Below are 17,278 nucleotides of genomic sequence, written 5' to 3'. Positions count from 1 at the left end.
GAATTTATTATATTATTTCAAAGACTGGAACTCTGAAGAAATCACATGGCCCTCGGGCCAGGTTTTAACCTCACCCCTATATTGAACATAAATGTGATTTCCCAGATCTCATAGCAGAGGGTCCATGAATCAGTTCTAATATTTGGCACTGGGGTTCTGGGTCTGCCTCAAGTACAAGACATGGCTTGATGGGTGAGAATACTTGGTGGCACGAATGGAACAGTATGAGCCTCATGGAAGAGCCTTCTATAAATGCGAGGAAATGCTATAGAAATTGTGGAGATCAGTTATTGGCAAACGTGGATGAGATTTCTTTAGCCCTTGACAATATGGTAGGTATCTGGATATGGAGTAGTACCCTGTGTGGGTAGGAGTTAGTCTTCAGTTTGGTTTCATATCATCATAAATGTATTCTAGAGTACTTTCCACATACCCTTTTTAGAAGTAGGTGGGTTCTCAAGCATGATCATGCAGCATCTCAATTTTAGATGCACATGGTATAGGATTCTGTAATGTTTTTAAGGTATGATTAATTGGGAGAAAGGGTTATCTCAGGGTCTTATTAGATAAAATATATAGAGTCATAAATTACTTGTTTTAGATATAATGAGTTTAATATCAGGTGAGATAAGACATATATAAAGTAGAAGTTTCTTATTAATAGAATCAAGTTTTTACTTGTAGAGCTGTTACTCTGTGTAATTAACTACTTTCTTGTAATCTATATTACGTTCCTTATAGGTTAAAATGGCTGAAGAGCATTCTGAGTTTGTGGTTGGTTTTATCTCTGGCTCCCGAGTAAGCATGAAACCAGAATTTCTTCACTTGACTCCAGGAGTTCAGTTAGAAGCAGGAGGTAAATCTGTTTATTGGTCATGGTTTTTCCAAAATGCTTCTTTACCCACAATAAAATTTTATTATTACAAAGTTACTAAAGAGAAAGCTTGTTCGCCCAGAACAGTAATGAATGAGCCCTTTGGCTTGGTAATCCGGACCTAGATGTGCAAAATAACTTGCAGGCTAATTTTAGGGTGAAAGTTTAGAGTTACTTTTTGTTGAAATGTGCCTAGAAACTGATAATTTTAGTTTAGTCTATCCCAACTAATGTTCTGAATATGCTGCCATAAAAGGTATTCTATGATCAAGGAAGAATGCTCTAAGCTAACAAAATCCAACATTTATTTCTTTGTTAGAGGACCTTGCAGAACTGTTGACATGTTAATGCGTATTGTGCCTTCTGAGTGTGGAGATAGATGGTTCTTTCACGTCTCCCAAACATAAAACACTTTTAGCAGTCTGAGAAAAGTAGTTATAGTGGAAAAACAGGACAAACACAGTCTGTAGTGAAGGGAGTGATCTGGGTTATAAAAATATGCATTTTTAAATGTCCTGTGGGACTCAGTAAAATGGCTTTGGTTTTGAATGGGGAAGAAATGATGACCTAGAAACATTTTTCCCGAATTGATTTTTGTCCAAGAAAGATTGCTTATCACAGGTAGGGGAGTTCATTCTATCCCGTTTTCTCTCTTTCCTTCTTTATGGGTTAGGCTTAAGAAGTTGGAGTTGGAAACTATGAAATACAGTAGGGTTCTTCTTAGTTAGCAAAACTATTTAAAATGACAACAGCTGTGCTTGTCTTGCCTCAGTGCAATTTGTCAGGTGTTCAAAAGGTACCTGTGAAAATATTGTGAGCAAAGTAGGTTTTGTATTAGTCATTCTTGTATATATCATACTCATCTTTCCATTGCACCCTGCATTCCCCAGTCTAGCTTTCCCCTCCAATTGGTGTGTTACGTATCCTTCAAAACCTTTGGCTTTGTATATACTCACATATGCAGGTAAAGTTTAGGAGAATGTTTTCTGTATATGTGGCTATATTACATTTTTACATCCAGAGTTAACCTTTTAACAACTACATAGTGTTTCCTAGTTATAACTGGGCTAAAATTGTATAACAGTCCAAATCTATCAACAGGGGAAATGGTTAAACAAACAGTGAACATTCTTGTATATATTTTTGCACATGTGGAGTATTTCTGGAATATTCTTCTAGGCTAAAAACTCCTTGAGGATGAGAACTCTTTCTGAAGATTGCATATCCTCCAGCACATTGCTCCTGTGCTTCATAAATGGTCTGTAAATACTCGTATAAATGTTGAAGGAGTGAACAATACGCTGTATAAGAACAGTTGAAAGGGTTGGTGTGACTGAGACGATAATATGAGAACGTGATGATTGAAGGTATGAGTTTGGTAAACCTTGGTTTTCTTTTTAAACCCCGACATACTAGGACTAGTGGATTCCCGTTAGGTCCTTCAAGGTTAATTATTTTATATAATACCACCATACTTAAGGAAGGTACCACCTTTCAGGGGTTTGGTGGTTTGTTTTTAATTGTGTACTTTAAGCAGAAAACATTATAGAAAGTTAACCAGGAAGAAACTCATAGGCTAATGAAAATTCAGGTAAGTGAATGAATGGCAGCTGAATCCGTGGGGTTAACAAGTATTGGGGGTTTTACAGATTGTATTTGCCACAGAGCAGGCTGCAGCAGAATGACTCACCCAAGTTTGAGACAGCTGCCTTAGTGCTGGACAACTTTGACATTTTAATTTTGCACTAAATGTTTTGAGTCAGATTTGGGTTTCTGGCCCTTCCATTTAGCAGCCATGTATATTTGGACAAGTCACTTCATTTCTTCCAGTCTCATTGTCAAGTGTAAAATGGGAATAATAACAGCATTGACCTCTTACAGTTGAGAGGCTTACGTGAGATAGTGATGTATAGAAAACACTTCACACAGTGCTATGCTTGTCAACTGTTAATGTTCATTATAAGCCGCCCTAATACTTTGACTAAAAAGGATCTAGGCTTTTAGGAACATTTAAAGCATCTTGGATTTGAAAGATAAGACATTTAGCAGAAGAGTTCAAGAACAACAAAATTTAAAAAGAAAAATGTGGGACTCTGGTTCAAGATGGTGATGTAGGAAGATCGTGAACTCCTCTTCTCCCACGAACACACGGAGTCTACAGCTGCGCATGGAACGTTTATCTCTGAAAAAAATCCTAATGTCTGGCTGAGCAAGAACTGTGTATCTGGCAAATGAGAAGAAAACCACATCAAAGTGGGTAGGAGATGCTGGGACTCAGTCTCACCATAAAGCAAACTTAGGAGGGAAGTCAAAACTTGGAGCATCTCCCTGAGGCGTGAAGGAGTTGAATTGCACATCAGGTACTCCCAACTTTTAAGACCTATACCCAAGAGACACAGTTTTGTAAACCAACAGGGCTTATATCCATAAGGCTAGTGGGTGGCTTAGTCGGTTAAGTGTCCAACTCTTCATCTCAGTTCAGGTTTTGATCTCAGGGTCTTTTTTTTTAATTTTTTTTTTCAATGTTTATTTCTTTTTGGGACAGAGAGAGACAGAGCATGAACGGGGGAGGGGGCAGAGAGAGAGGGAGACACAGAATCGGAAACAGGCTCCAGGCTCTGAGCCATCAGCCCAGAGCCTGACGCGGGGCTCGAACTCCTGGACCGCGAGATCGTGACCTGGCTGAAGTCGGACCGGACGCTTAACCGACTGCGCCACCCAGGCGCCCCTTGCTCTCAGGGTCTTAAGTTCAGGCCCTGCATTGGGGTCTGCACTGGGGGTGAAGCCTACTTTAGTAATCTTAGAAATGTCTCTTAAAGGGCTCAGAGATAGCTGATGGTGCCCAGACTTTAAGTAAAAAAGGCTCATTTGCTACTGTTAACGTGCTGCCCTAGGGGGCAGGCACCTAATTTAACACATACGTTTGAGAGCCTACTACAACACTTGTCGGGGACAGAGACTGGTGAGCGCCATCTTCATGCTCTTCCCCCGAGCACACTCCACAGTACCAGTATCTTCCAGAAGGGAGTTTTTACACATACCTGGTGTCCTGATTTTTACATCTGCCAAGGCGTTCCCCTTATTTACTCGGACTCACTATATATATTTGATTTTAAATTGGAATTTAAATAAAAACTTGGAGGAAAAAAAGTAAAAAAAAAAAGTTAAAGACCAGGAGGACTCTTAAAAGCAGCAAGAGCAAAACAACTCCCTTGTATGTATACAAGGGAAGCCCCATAAGATTAAAGATTATCTGTAGATTTTTCAGCAGAAACTGCAGGCCAGAAGAGTGGTGAGATTGAAGAAAAAAAATCTTCCAACAAAGAACTCTCCTCAGCAAAGTTTGGAATTGAAGTATAAGAGAGTTTTCCAGAACAGCAAAAGCTAACAGAGAAGTTCATCATCCCTAAACCAGCCTTATAAGAAATTATTAAAGGTTTTTTTTTTAAGCTGAGACAAAAGGATGCTAATTGGTAACAAGAAAACATATGAAAGAATAAATCTCCCTGGAAAGGCAAATAGAAGTAGATTAAATGAACTTATTAAAAGGAATTATTTATTTATTTTGAGAGCGATAGTGAGCATGAGTGGGGTAGGGGTAAGAGAGAATTCCAAGCAGTCTCCACGCTGACACAGTACAGAGCCCGATGCAGGGCTGGAACTCACAAACCGTGAGATTGTGACTTGAGCCAAAATCAGGAGTCAGATGCTTAACCGACTGAGCTACCCAGGTGCCCCTAGATTAATCCCTTTTAAGTTAAAAGACAAAAGTAATAAAAAAAAATCCTTTAATTCTTGTAGTTACAATTTTAAGATAAAATGTGATATTGAAAATGTAAAAGGGGGGATAAAAATGTAAAGCTTTATTATTATTTTTGAGTTTATTTTGAGAGAGAGCACAAGCGGGGGAGGGGCAGAGAGAGGGAAAAAGAGAGAATCCCAAGCAGGTTCCACACTGTTAGGGCAGAGCCTGATGTGGGGCTTGAACTTACAAACTGTGAGATCATGACCTGAGCCAAAATCCGGAGTCAGACATTCAACTGACTGAGCCACCCAGGCACCCCAAAAAAATGTAGAGCTTTAGAATGCTGTCTAACATAATTTGTTAAAATAGATGTAAGTTGTTAAATGTAAGCCTTATTGTAACAACAAAACACATCCTTAATTAGATGCACAGGATAAAGAAATCCAAGCATACCACTTAAGAAAGTCATCAAATTACAAAGGAAGAGAGGAAGAGAAGAACAGAGAGCAGCCAGAAAACAATTTAACGAAATGGCAAAAAGTATATACCTAACAAGAATTATTTTATGTATTATGTATTAGAGTGTGGGGGAGAGGAAGAGAGAATCCATGCTCTGCACGGAGCCTTATGCAAGGCTCGATCCCACGACTCTGGGATTGTGACCTGAGCCAAAATCAAGAGTTGGATGCTCAACTGACTGAACCACCAAGGCTCCCCTTAACAATAATTACTTTAAATGGACTAAATTTTCCAGTCAAAAGACAGAGTGGCTGAATGGATTTTAAAAACCAGACCTATCCATGTGCTGGCTATAAAAGACTCCATTCAGGTAGAAGCAAAGTATAAGAACTCACTTCATACTAAAGAGATGGGGAAGATATTCCATGCAAATGGAAACCAAAAGAAATAGACCCTTATCAGACCAAATAGACTTTCAAACAATGACTAATGAGAGACAGACTAAGGCATTACATGATAAAGGAGTCATTCCAACAAGAGGATGTAACATTTGTAAATCTTTTTGCATCTGGCATAGGAGCACCTAAATATATAAATATCAATAGGCCTAGAGGGAGAAATAGTAATACAAGAATAGTAGGGAATTTTAATATCTCACATCAGTAGATAGACCATCCAAACAGAAAACCAGTAAAGGAACATCAGCTTAAAACAACACATTAGATGAGATGGACTTAACAGATATATACAGAACATTCTGTCCAAAAGCAATAGAATAGTGGTTTTTCTCAAGTGCACATGGAACATTCTTCAGGGTAGATCGCATGGTAGGCCACATAATAAGTCTTAAACACCAAAACCAGATAAGAATGCCACAAGAACAGAAAATTAAAAGCCAGTATATTCCTGATGAACATAGATGCAAAAATCCTCGACAAAAGAGCAAACCGAATTCAGTGATATCTTAAATGGATTATGCACCATGGTCAGCTGGAATTCTAAGGACACAGGGATGGTGCAGCTTCTGCAAATCAGTGTGATATACTACATTAACAAAATGAAGGGTAAAAATCATATGATCTCAACACATGCAGAAAGAGCATTTGACAAAATTCAGTATCAATTTATGATAAAGGCCTAAGGTGGCTATAGAGGGAACATACCTCAACATAATAAAGGCCATGGATGATAGGCCTACAGCTAACATTGTATTCAGCAGTGGAAAGATAAAAACTTGTCCTCTTAAATCAGGAACAAGACTTGGATGCCCACTCTTACCACTCTTATTCGACATAGTACTAGATAGAAGTCCTAGCCACAGAAATTAGTCAGAAAAAAGAAACAAAAGTCATCCAAATTGGAAATGAAGATGTGAAGCTGTCAGTCACTATTTGCCGATTATGATATTATTATATAGAAAACCCTGAAAGACCACCAAAAACAGGTTAGAATAAACGAATTCAGTCAAGTTGCAGGATACAAAAATCTTGCATTCTCTGCACTTAATATCCTACTGTCAGAAAGGGAAATTAAGACCATCGCATTTACAATGGCATTGAAAAGAATAAAATACCTAGGAATAAATTTAACCAAAGAAGTTGAAGGCCTGTATACTGAAAAATGTAAGACATTGATGAAAGAATTGAAGAAGATACAAATAAATGGAAAGATACTCATGTCCATGGATTGAAAGAATATTGTTAAAATGTCCATACTACTCAAAATATATCAACAGATTCAGTGCACTCCCTATCAAAATTCCAGTGAGATTTTTCACTGAAGTAAAATAAACTACCCTAGTACTTGTATAGAATCAAAAAAGATCCCAAATAGCCAAAGCAATCTAGAGAAAAAAGAACAAAATTAGAGGTTTCACACTCCCTGATTTCAAACTATAATTACGAAGCTATAGTAATCAAAACAGTATGGTAGTGGTTTAAAAACAGACACAATGATCAGTGGAATACAGAAGAGAGCCCAGAAGTAAACCCATGCAAATATGATCAATTGATTTATGACAAAGGAGCTAAGAATATACAATGGGGAAAGGACAGTCTCTTCAATAAAATGGTGTTGAGAAACAGATGTTGGTGAGGATGCAGAGAAAGAGGATCTCTTTTGCGTTGTTGGTGGGAATGCAAGCTGGTGCAGCCACTCTGGAAAACAGTATGGAGGTTCCTCAAAAAATTAAGAATAGAACTACCCTATGACCTAGCAATTGCACTAGGCATTTATCCACGGGATACAGGTGTGCTGTTTCGAAGGGACACATACACCCCCATGTTTATATAGTGGCACTATCAACAATAGCCAAAGTATGGAAAGAGCCCAAGTGTCCATCAATGGATGAATGGATAAAGAAGATGTGGTATATGTATACAATGGAGTATTACTTGGCAATCAAAAAGAATGAAATCTTGCCATTTGCAACTACGTGGATGGTACGTGGATGGAACTGGAGGGTATTATGCTAAGTGAAATTAGAGAAAAACAAAAATCATATGACTTCACTCATATGAAGACTTCAGACAAAACAGATGAACGTAAGGGAAGGGAAGCAAAAATAATATAAAAACAGGGAGGGGGACAAAACAGACAAGACTCATAAATATGGAGAACAAACTGAGGGTTACTGGAGGGGTTGTGGGTAAGGGGCATTAAGGAATCTACTCCTGAAATCATTGTTTCACTATATGCTAATTAATTTGGATGTAAATTTTTAAAAATTAAAAAATTAAAAAAATAATAAAATGGTGTTGAGAAAACTGGACAGGCAAAAGGATGTAACTGTGTCACTGTCTTATACTATACACAGATATTAATACAAAATGGATTAAAGACTTGAAATAAGGCTTGAAACCATAAAACTCCTGGAAGAAAACATAGGTGATAAGCTCCTTGACATCAGTGTTGGCAGTGATTTGTCTAATCTGACACCAAAACTAAAAGCAACAAAAGCAAAAATAAGTGGAACAATATTAAACTAAAAATATTCTGTACAGCAAAGGAAATCATCAACAAAGTTAAAAAGCAACTTACTAAATGGGAGGAAATATTCGCTAATCATATATCTGATAAAGTGTTAACACCCAAAACATACAGTAAACTCATGTACATCAATAGCCAAAAAAAAAATAATCCAATTAAAAAATAGGCAGAAGATCTGAAAAGGCATTTTACACAGATGACATACAGATGGCCAACATGAAAAGATGCTTAACATCACTAATCAGGGAGATGCAAATCAGAACCACAGTGAGATATCACCTCACACCTGTCAGATTGGCTACTATCAAAAAGACGAGAAGTGTTGGTAAGGCTGTGGAGAAAAGGGAACGCTTGTCTGCTATTGGTGGTATGTAGATTGGTATAGCCAACATGGAAAACCATGTGAAAGTTCCACAAAAAGTTAAAAATATAGGTCAATACTACCCAAGGCAATCTACATATTCAATCCAATACCTATCAAAATAACACCAGCATTCTTCACAGAGCTAGAACAAACAATCCTAAAATTTGTGTGGAACCAGAAAAGACCTCAAATAGCCAAAGCAATCTTGAAAATGAAAACCAAAGCAGGAGGCATCACAATCCCAGACTTCAAGCTGTATTACAAAGCTGTAATCATCAAGACAGTATGGTACTGGAAGAAGAATAGACACTGAGATCAGTGGAACAGAATAGAGAACCCAGAAATGGATCCACAAACATATGGCCAACTATTCTTTGACAAAGCAGGAGAGAATATTCAATGGAATAAAAACAGTCTCTTTATTAAGGGGTACTGGGAAAACTGGACACGACATGTGGAAGAATGAACCTGGACCACTTTCTTACACCATACACAAAAATAAAATGGATCAAAGACCTCAATGTAAGACAGGAAGCCACCAAAATACTCAAGGAGAAAGCAGGCAGAAACCTCTTTGACCTTGGCCACAGCAACTTCTTATTCAACATGTCTCCAGAGGCAAGGGAAACAAAAGCAAAAATGAACTATTGGGACCTCATCAAAGTAAAAAACTTCTGCGCAGTGAAGGAAACAGTCAGCAAAACTAAAAGGCAACTGACAGAATGGGAGAAGATATTTGCAAATGACATATCAGATAAAGGGTTAGTATCCAAAATCTGTAAAGAACTTCTCAAACTCAACACCCAAAAAATAAACAATCCAGTGAAGAAATGGGCAAAAGACATGAATAGACACTTCTCCAAAGAAGACCTCCAGATGGCCAACCGACACGTGAAAAAATGCTCAACATCACTCATCATTGGAAATACAAATCAAAACCACAATGAGATACCACCTTACACCTATCAGAATGGCTAACATTAACTCAGGCAACAACAGATATTGGTGAGGATGTGGAGAAAGAGGATCTCTTTTGTGCTGCGTGGGAACGCAAACTGGTGCAGCCACTCTGGAAAACAGTATGGAGGTTCCTCAAAAAATTAAAAATAGAACTACCCTGTGACCCAGCAGTTGCACTAGTAGGTATTTATCCAAGGGATACAGGTGTGCTGTTTTGAAGGGGTACATGCACCCCAGTGTTTATATAAGCACTATCAACAATAGCCAAAGTATGGAAAGAGCCCAAATGTCCATCGATGGATGAATGGATAAAGAAGATGTGGTGTATATAGATTGTTACTCGGCAATCAAAAAGAACGAAATCTTGCCATTTGCAACGACGTGGATGGAACTGGAGGGTATTGTGCTAAGTGAAATTAGAGAAAGACAAAAATCATATGACTTCACTCATATGAGGACTTTAAGAGACAAAACAGATGAACATAAGGGAAGGGAAACAAAAACAATATAAAAACAGGGAGGGGGACAAACCATAAAAGACTCTTAAATACGGAGAACAAACAGGGTTAGTGGAGGGGTTGTGGGAAGGGGGGGTGAGCTAAAAGGATAAGGGACATTAAGGAATCTACTCCTGAAATTGTTGCACTATATGCTAACTAAACTTGGATATAAATTAAAAAAATAAAAATTTTAAAAAATTAAAAAAAACTATCTGACCCATTAATTCTACTTCTATTAATCCAAGGAAAACAAAACACTAACTCAAAATGATACGTGTACCCCCATATTCATTGAAGCACTATTTGTAATAGCCAAGATATGGAAATAACCTAAGTGTCAATGGATGAATAGAGATGTATACGTGTGTGTGTGTACCATGGAATATATATACACACAATGAAATATTATGATATAAAAATAATGAAATTTTGCCATTTGTGACAACATGGATGGACCTTGAGGGCATTATGCGGAATGAAATAAGTCAGAGAATGACAGATACCATATGATCTCACTTGTATGTGGAGTATAATACTAGAACAAGTTTCATAGATAAAAAGAATAGATTAGTGGTTGCCAGAGGCTGGGGTAGGAAGTAGGTGAAATGGGTGAAGGGTGTCGAAGGTACATACTTCCAGTTATAAAATAAGTCACAGGGATGTAATGTACAGCATGGTGACTATAGTTAGTAATACTGTATTTCATGTTGGAAAGTTGCTAAGAGTCTTAATTCTTACCACAGAAAAAAATTTTTTTGTAATTAAGGTGATAATTGTCAGGTAGTCAATGTGATGGCTTGGCAGTGTATACAAATACCAAATCATTAATGTTGTACACCTGAAACTAATGTTATATGTCAGTTATACCTCAATAAAAAAAATTCATCACAGCATTGGAAGTCCTGCTGACAGCATTTAGGCAAGAAAAATAAAAGTCATCTAAATTGAAAAGGAAAGAAAGTAAAACTCAGTAGTTGCAGATGACATGATACTGTACACAGGAATACTTCAGAGATATTGTGGCTTCAGTTCCAAACCAGTGCAATAAATAGTGTCAATAAAGTAAATATTGCCAATAAAGCAAGCCAAGTGAAACTTTTGGTTTCGCAGCGCATATAAAAGTTGTGTTTATACTGTAGAGTGTTAAGTGTGCAGTAGCTTTATGTCTAAAACAACAAAGTACATACTTTAAAAATACTTTTAATTTTTTTAACGTTTATTTTTGAGAGAGACAGAGCATGAACGGGGGAGGGTCAGAGAGAGAGAATCCGAAACAGGCTCCAGGCTCTGAGCTGTCAGCACAGAGCCTGACGTGGGGCTCAAACTCACAGACCACGAGATATGACCTGAGCCAAAGTCAGAGGCTTAACTGACTGAACCACCTGGGCGCCCCGAAAAATATTTTATTGCAGGAGCGCCTGGGTGGCTCAGTCAGTTAAGCCTCCAACTTTGTCCCAGGTCATGATTTCACAGTTTGTGAGTTCGAGCCCCGCGTCAGGCTCTGTGCTGGCAGCTCAGAGCCTGGAGCCTGCTTCAGATTCTGTGTCTCCTCTCTCTCTGCCCCTCTCATGCTCATGCTCTCTCTAAAAACTAAATAAACATTAAAAAAAATTTTTTTAATAAATAAAAATATTTTATTGCTGAAAAGCTAACCGTTATCTGAGCTTTCAGCAAGTTGCAGTCTTTTTGCTGGTGCAGAGTCTTGCCATGATGTTGATGGCTGCTGAGTGATGGTGGTGGTTGAGCATTAGGGTAGCTGTGGCAATTTTTAAAAATAAGACAGCAGTGAAGTTGATGGACTCTTTCATGAACAGGAGCATGCAGTGCTGTTTGATAGCATTTTTAACCACTAAAAATTGGTGTCAGTCCTTTCAAACCCTGCCATTACTTGATCAACTAAGTTGAGGTAATATTCTGAATCCTTTGTTGTCCTTGCAACAGTCTTCACAGCATCTTCACCAAGAGTAGTTTCCATTTCCAGAAACCATGTCTTTGCTCGTCCATTAGAAGTAATGGGGCACCTGGGTGGCTCGGTCGGTTGAGCGTCTGACTTCAGCTCAGGTCATGATCTCTTGGTTTGTGAGTTCAAGCCCCATGTTGGGCTCTGTGCTGACAGCTCAGAGCCTGGAGCCTGCTACAGATTCTGTGTCTCCCTCTCTTTCTGCCCGCCCCCCTCTCTCTCTCAAAAATAAACATACATTTAAAAAAATTTTCTTAGAAGCGTCATGTGTTATAGTTTTATCCGGAAACTGCAGCAATTCAGTTGCCTCTTCAGGCTCCACTTCTAATTCTAGATCTCTTGGTGTTTCTACTACATCTATAGTTACTTCCTCCACTGGAGTCTTGAGCCCACAAGGTCATCCATCAGGGTTAGAGCCTGTGATGAATGCTGATATTTTGACCTCTTTCCATGAATCACAAATGTTCTTAATGGCAGCTAGAATGGTGAATCCTTTCCAGAAGATTTTCAGTGTACTTTCCATCAGAGGAATCACTGTCTGTAGCAGCTATAGCTTTATAAGACCTATTTCTTAAATAATAAGACTTGAAATTTGAAATTACCACTTGATTTATGGGTTTAGAATGGATATTGTATTAGCAGGCATGACGACATTGATGTCATTGTACCTCTCCAGCAGAGCTCTTAGGAAATCAAGTACATTGTCAGTAAGCAGTAATTTTTGGAAAGGAATCTTTTTTTCTGAGCAGTAGGTCTTAACAGTGGGCTTAAAATACTCAGTGAACCATGTTGTAAACAAATGTGCAGTCATCCAGTCTTTGTCCCATTATAGAGCACAGGCAGAGAAGATTTAGCATAATTCTTAAGGACCCTAGGATTTTTCAGAATGGTAAATAAGCATGGTCTTCAGGTTAAAGTCACAGACTACATCAGCACCCAGCAAAAGAGGGTCAGCCTTTGAAACTTTGAAGCCAGGTATTAACTTCTAACTATGAAAGTCCTAAATGGCATCTTCTTCCAAAAGAAAGCTGTTTCATCTACATTGAAAATCTGTTGCTTAGTGTAGCCACCTTCACTAATTAATGAATTGTTGATTACCTGAGCTAGATCTTCTGGATAACTTGTTGCAGCTTCTACATCAGCACCTGCCTCTTCACCTTGTACTTTATGCTATGGAGACGGCTTCTTTCCTTAAAACCTCATGGGCCAACCTCTGTTAGCTTCCAGCTTTTCTTCTGAAGGTTCCTCACCTCTCTCAGCCTTCATAGAATTGAAGAGAGTTAGGGCCTTGCCCTGGATAAGGCTTTGGCTTAAGGGCTGGTTCAGTCTTTGATCCAAATCACGAAAACTTTCTCCATATCGGCATTAAGGTGGTGTTGCTTATCTTTCACGTGTTCGGTAGAGTAGCACTTTTACTTCAAGAAATTACTTCAAGAATTTTTCCTTAGCATTCACAGCTTTGCTGTTTGGTGCAAGAGGACTAGTTTTCAGCCTGCCTTGACTTCTGACATGACTTCCTTGGTGTTCTTAGTCATTTCTAGCTTTTGATTCAAAATGAGAGACATGCAATATTGCTGTGTCTCAGAGAATAGGGAGGCACAAGAAGAGGGAGAGAGATGCTGGTGGAGCAGTCAGAACACACATTTATTAATTTCACCATCATATATGGGCAGTCTATTGTGCCCCACAACAGTTGTGTTAGTAACATCAAAGATCGCTGATCACAGATTACTATAACAATGATGAAAAAGTTTGAAATATTGTGACAAGTACGAACATGTGATAGAGATACAAAGTAAGCACAGGCTATTGGAAAAATCAGGTCAATAGACTTGTTGAATACAAGGTTGCCTCAAACCTTCAATTTGTAAAAAACAAAAAAACAAAACAGTATATGCAAAGCACAGTAAAGTGAAATGCAGTAAAACAAGGTATGTCTCTACAGAAAATCTGAGAGTCCACCAAAAAATTATTAGAATAAATGAATTCAGTAGAGTTGCAGGATACAAAATTAACATGCAGAAATTAGTTGTGTTTCTATGTACTGATAATAAGCTATCAGGAAGAGAAGAAAACCCATTTACAATTGCATCCAAAGAAATGAAATACCTAGGAATAAATTTAACCAAGGAAGTCAAAGACCTGTACTCTGAAAACTGTTAAGACATTGGTGAAAGATTTGAAGATGATACAAATGTAAAGTATTATGTGCTCATGGATTTAAAGAATTATAAAATGTCCATACTACCCAAAGCAGTGTACAGATTCGGTACAATCTCCATCAATACCAATGATATTTTTTACAGAACTAGAACAAAGAATCCTAAAATTTGTATAGAACCACAAAAGACTTTGAATAGCCAAAGCAGTCTTGAGGAAGAGGAACAAGGCTGGAAGTCTCATGCTTCCTGATTACAAAGCTATAGTAATTGAAGTAGTATGTTATTGGCATGGAAACAGACACATAGATGAATGGAACAGAAGGGAGAGCCCAAAGATAAAGCCACTCTTACCTGGTCAACCTATGACAAAGGAGACAAGAATTCACAATGGGGAAAAGACAGTCTTTTTATTATTTTTTAAAATGTTTATTTATTTTTTAATGTTTGTTTTTGAGAGAGAGAGAGAGACAGAGACAGAGTGTGAGCTGGGGAATGGGCCAAGAGAGAGGGAGACACAGAATCTGAAGCAGGCTCCAGGCTCCGAGAGCCCGACGCGGGGCTCGAACTCACAAGCCGTGAGATCATGACCTAAGCGCAAGTCGGACACTTAATTGACTGAGCCACCCAGGTGCCCCATAATGTTTATTTTAGAGAGAGACACAGTGTGAGCAGGGGAGGGGGCAGAGAGAGAGGGAGACACAGAATCTGAAGCAGGCTCCAGGCTCTGAGCTGTCAGCACAGAGCCCAATGTGGGGCTCGAACCCATGAACTGTGAGATCATGACCTGAGCCAAAGTCAGATGCTTAACTGACCGAGACACCCAGGTGCCCCAATAGTCTTTTTAATAAGTGGTGCTGAGGAAACTGTACAGCTACATGGAAAAGAATGAAACTGGACCACTTCTTAAATCATACAAAAATAAATTCAAAACGTATTAAACTTGGAAGTGAGACCTGAAGTTATAAAACTCCCAGAAGAAAACATAGGCAATAAGCTCTTTTAGCACTATTTTTTTTGACAGGTCTCCTTAGGCAAGGGCAACAAAAACTAAAATAAATGGGATTGCATCCAACTAAAAAGTTTTTGGACAGTGAAGGAAACCATCAAATAAAAGGTACCCATTGAATGGGAGAAGGAATTTGCAAGTAGTCATATATCAGATAAGAATAAAAGGTTAATATCCAAAATATATAAAGAACTTAAACATTTTATTAAAAAAATGGGCAAACGACTTGAATAGACATTTTCCCAAAGGAGACAGGTAGATAGTGGTCAGCAGGTACATGAAAAGATATCAGCATCACTAATCATCAGGGAAAATACAAATCAAAACCATAATGAGATAATACCTCATGCCAGTCAGAGTAGCTAATATCAGAAAGACAAGAAATAACAAGTGTTCACCAGGTTGTGGAGAAAAGGGAACCCTAGTCCACTAGTGTTAGTAGGAATGTAAATTGGTATAGCCATGGTGGAAAACAGTACTGGTTTCTCAGAAAATTAAAAATAAAGCTGTCATACAATCCAGGAATTCTAGTTCTGGGTATTTATCAGAAGGAAAAAAATCCCAGTTTGAAGAGATATATGCACCCATATATTCATTGCTGCATTATTTACAATAGCCAAGATAAGGAAGCAACCTAAGTATCCATCAATAGATGAATGGAGAAAGGTGTGATATATATCTATAATGGGAAAAAAAGGTGAAGTCTTGCTATTTGCGACATACTGAGGGTATTATGCCAAGTGAAATAGGTCAAAGACCAGTACCTGATGATTTCACTTATATTAGAATCTTGAAAAATCAAACCAAACAAAGCAGAAACACTCATAGATACAGAAAACAAAGTGTTAATTACTAGTTGAGGGAGCAGTTGGGGAATGGATGAAATAGGTGAAGGGGGGATTAAGAGGTAAACTTCTAGATATAAAATAAACCATGGGGATGTAATGTATAGTCAGTATTGTAATAACTATATGGTGACTGATAGTAACGACTTATTTTGGGGATCAGTTCCTAATGTATAAAAATACCAAATCACTATGATGTACACCTGAATACTAGGATATTCTGTATAATTATACTTAATTAAGAAACAAATTATTGGGGCACCTGGGTGGCTCAGTTGCTTAAGCCTCCAACTCCTGATTTCTGCTAAGGTCATGATCTCATAATTCATGAGATCAAGCTCCACATCAAGTTCTGCTGACAGTCTGGAGCCTGCTTGAGATTCTCTCTTTCCCTCTATGCCCCTCCCCCACTCATTCTTTTTTCTCTCTCAAAATAAACAAACATGAAAAAAAACCAAGTTAAAACAAATTGTGATAGAGTAAGAAAGGCAGTAGTCAAAATTAAGAATTGGGATTTGTACATAATCTGGTACTTAATGGGTGCGGAAAGGCTCACTTTGGCTGTGGTCAGATTAGAGGTTTGTGAGGAATTTTTCAACAGTGTCACAGTGATTCTAAGACATAGAGTATAAATGTCTGATTGCAAGGTCAGTTTTTATTGGGTTTGCTATTTTGGTAACGAACCTTTTTTGGCAACATAGAAGATTTATGGTTTTTTGATACCGTTAACCTATAAATGCTCTAAAATTAGACGTTGAAGAGGAGTTGGCTAGCATCATTCTCTGCCATGGGGGTCTCTGGCCTATCCAAAGAGTCACTTCACCTGCTTTTACTCACTTGCTGTCCAGCAGGGGCATGGAAAGCAATGGCACATACGGATTTAAAATTGGCTAGGTACTTGACAAATTTCATATTAAAAAAAAAATTGGTTAGGTACTTTTTCAGAAAAGTCATGATCAGTTTCTTGATTTTTTTTTTTTTTTTAATATTGTGTTATTAACGAACAGTGACTTTGGTGTTTTTGCAGGGGATAATCTTGGCCAACAGTATAATAGCCCACAAGAAGTTATTGGCAAACGAGGATCTGATATCATCATTGTAGGCCGGGGCATAATAATGTCATCTAATCGTCTGGAAGCAGCTGAGTTGTACCGAAAAGCTGCTTGGGAAGCTTATTTGAGTAGACTTGGAATTTGAGTGTCTTGGATACATGTTTGTGAAGACCTTGAAGATACATGGTCTCCTGAGAAGCGTGGCGTGAAATAATAAGCAGCATTTAATGGATTGGATTCTTTCATGGGTTCTGTGTTGGAGTGACTTCTGGATTTCTAACAGTCTTTAGGAAATACTGAATGATGAGTAATCACTGTGTTGTTACTATAATAAATTTATTTTCAAGCTTTTTTTTTTATTGA

The 17,278-nt window shown here is 38.1% G+C and overlaps 1 protein-coding gene across 1 annotated transcript in view; it reads left to right on the top strand.

The window, feature by feature from the left end:
- Positions 1-17,278, top strand: part of UMPS (uridine monophosphate synthetase) — a 31,923-nt gene extending 14,645 nt beyond the window's left edge. Inside the window, exons 5-6 of the mRNA XM_047099877.1 lie at positions 742-856; positions 16,891-17,278. Of these exons, the coding sequence (XP_046955833.1) occupies positions 742-856; positions 16,891-17,060 (285 nt within the window). The 3' untranslated portion in view covers positions 17,061-17,278. The remainder of the gene's footprint in view (positions 1-741; positions 857-16,890) is intronic.

The sequence above is a fragment of the Lynx rufus genome, unplaced genomic scaffold, assembly GCF_022079265.1.
Source record: "Lynx rufus isolate CCGP_SWC_20201006 ecotype Redwood Valley unplaced genomic scaffold, mLynRuf1.p SCAF_5, whole genome shotgun sequence".
Taxonomy (NCBI): Eukaryota; Metazoa; Chordata; class Mammalia; order Carnivora; family Felidae; genus Lynx; species Lynx rufus.
This window is presented reverse-complemented; position numbering and strand designations above follow the sequence as displayed.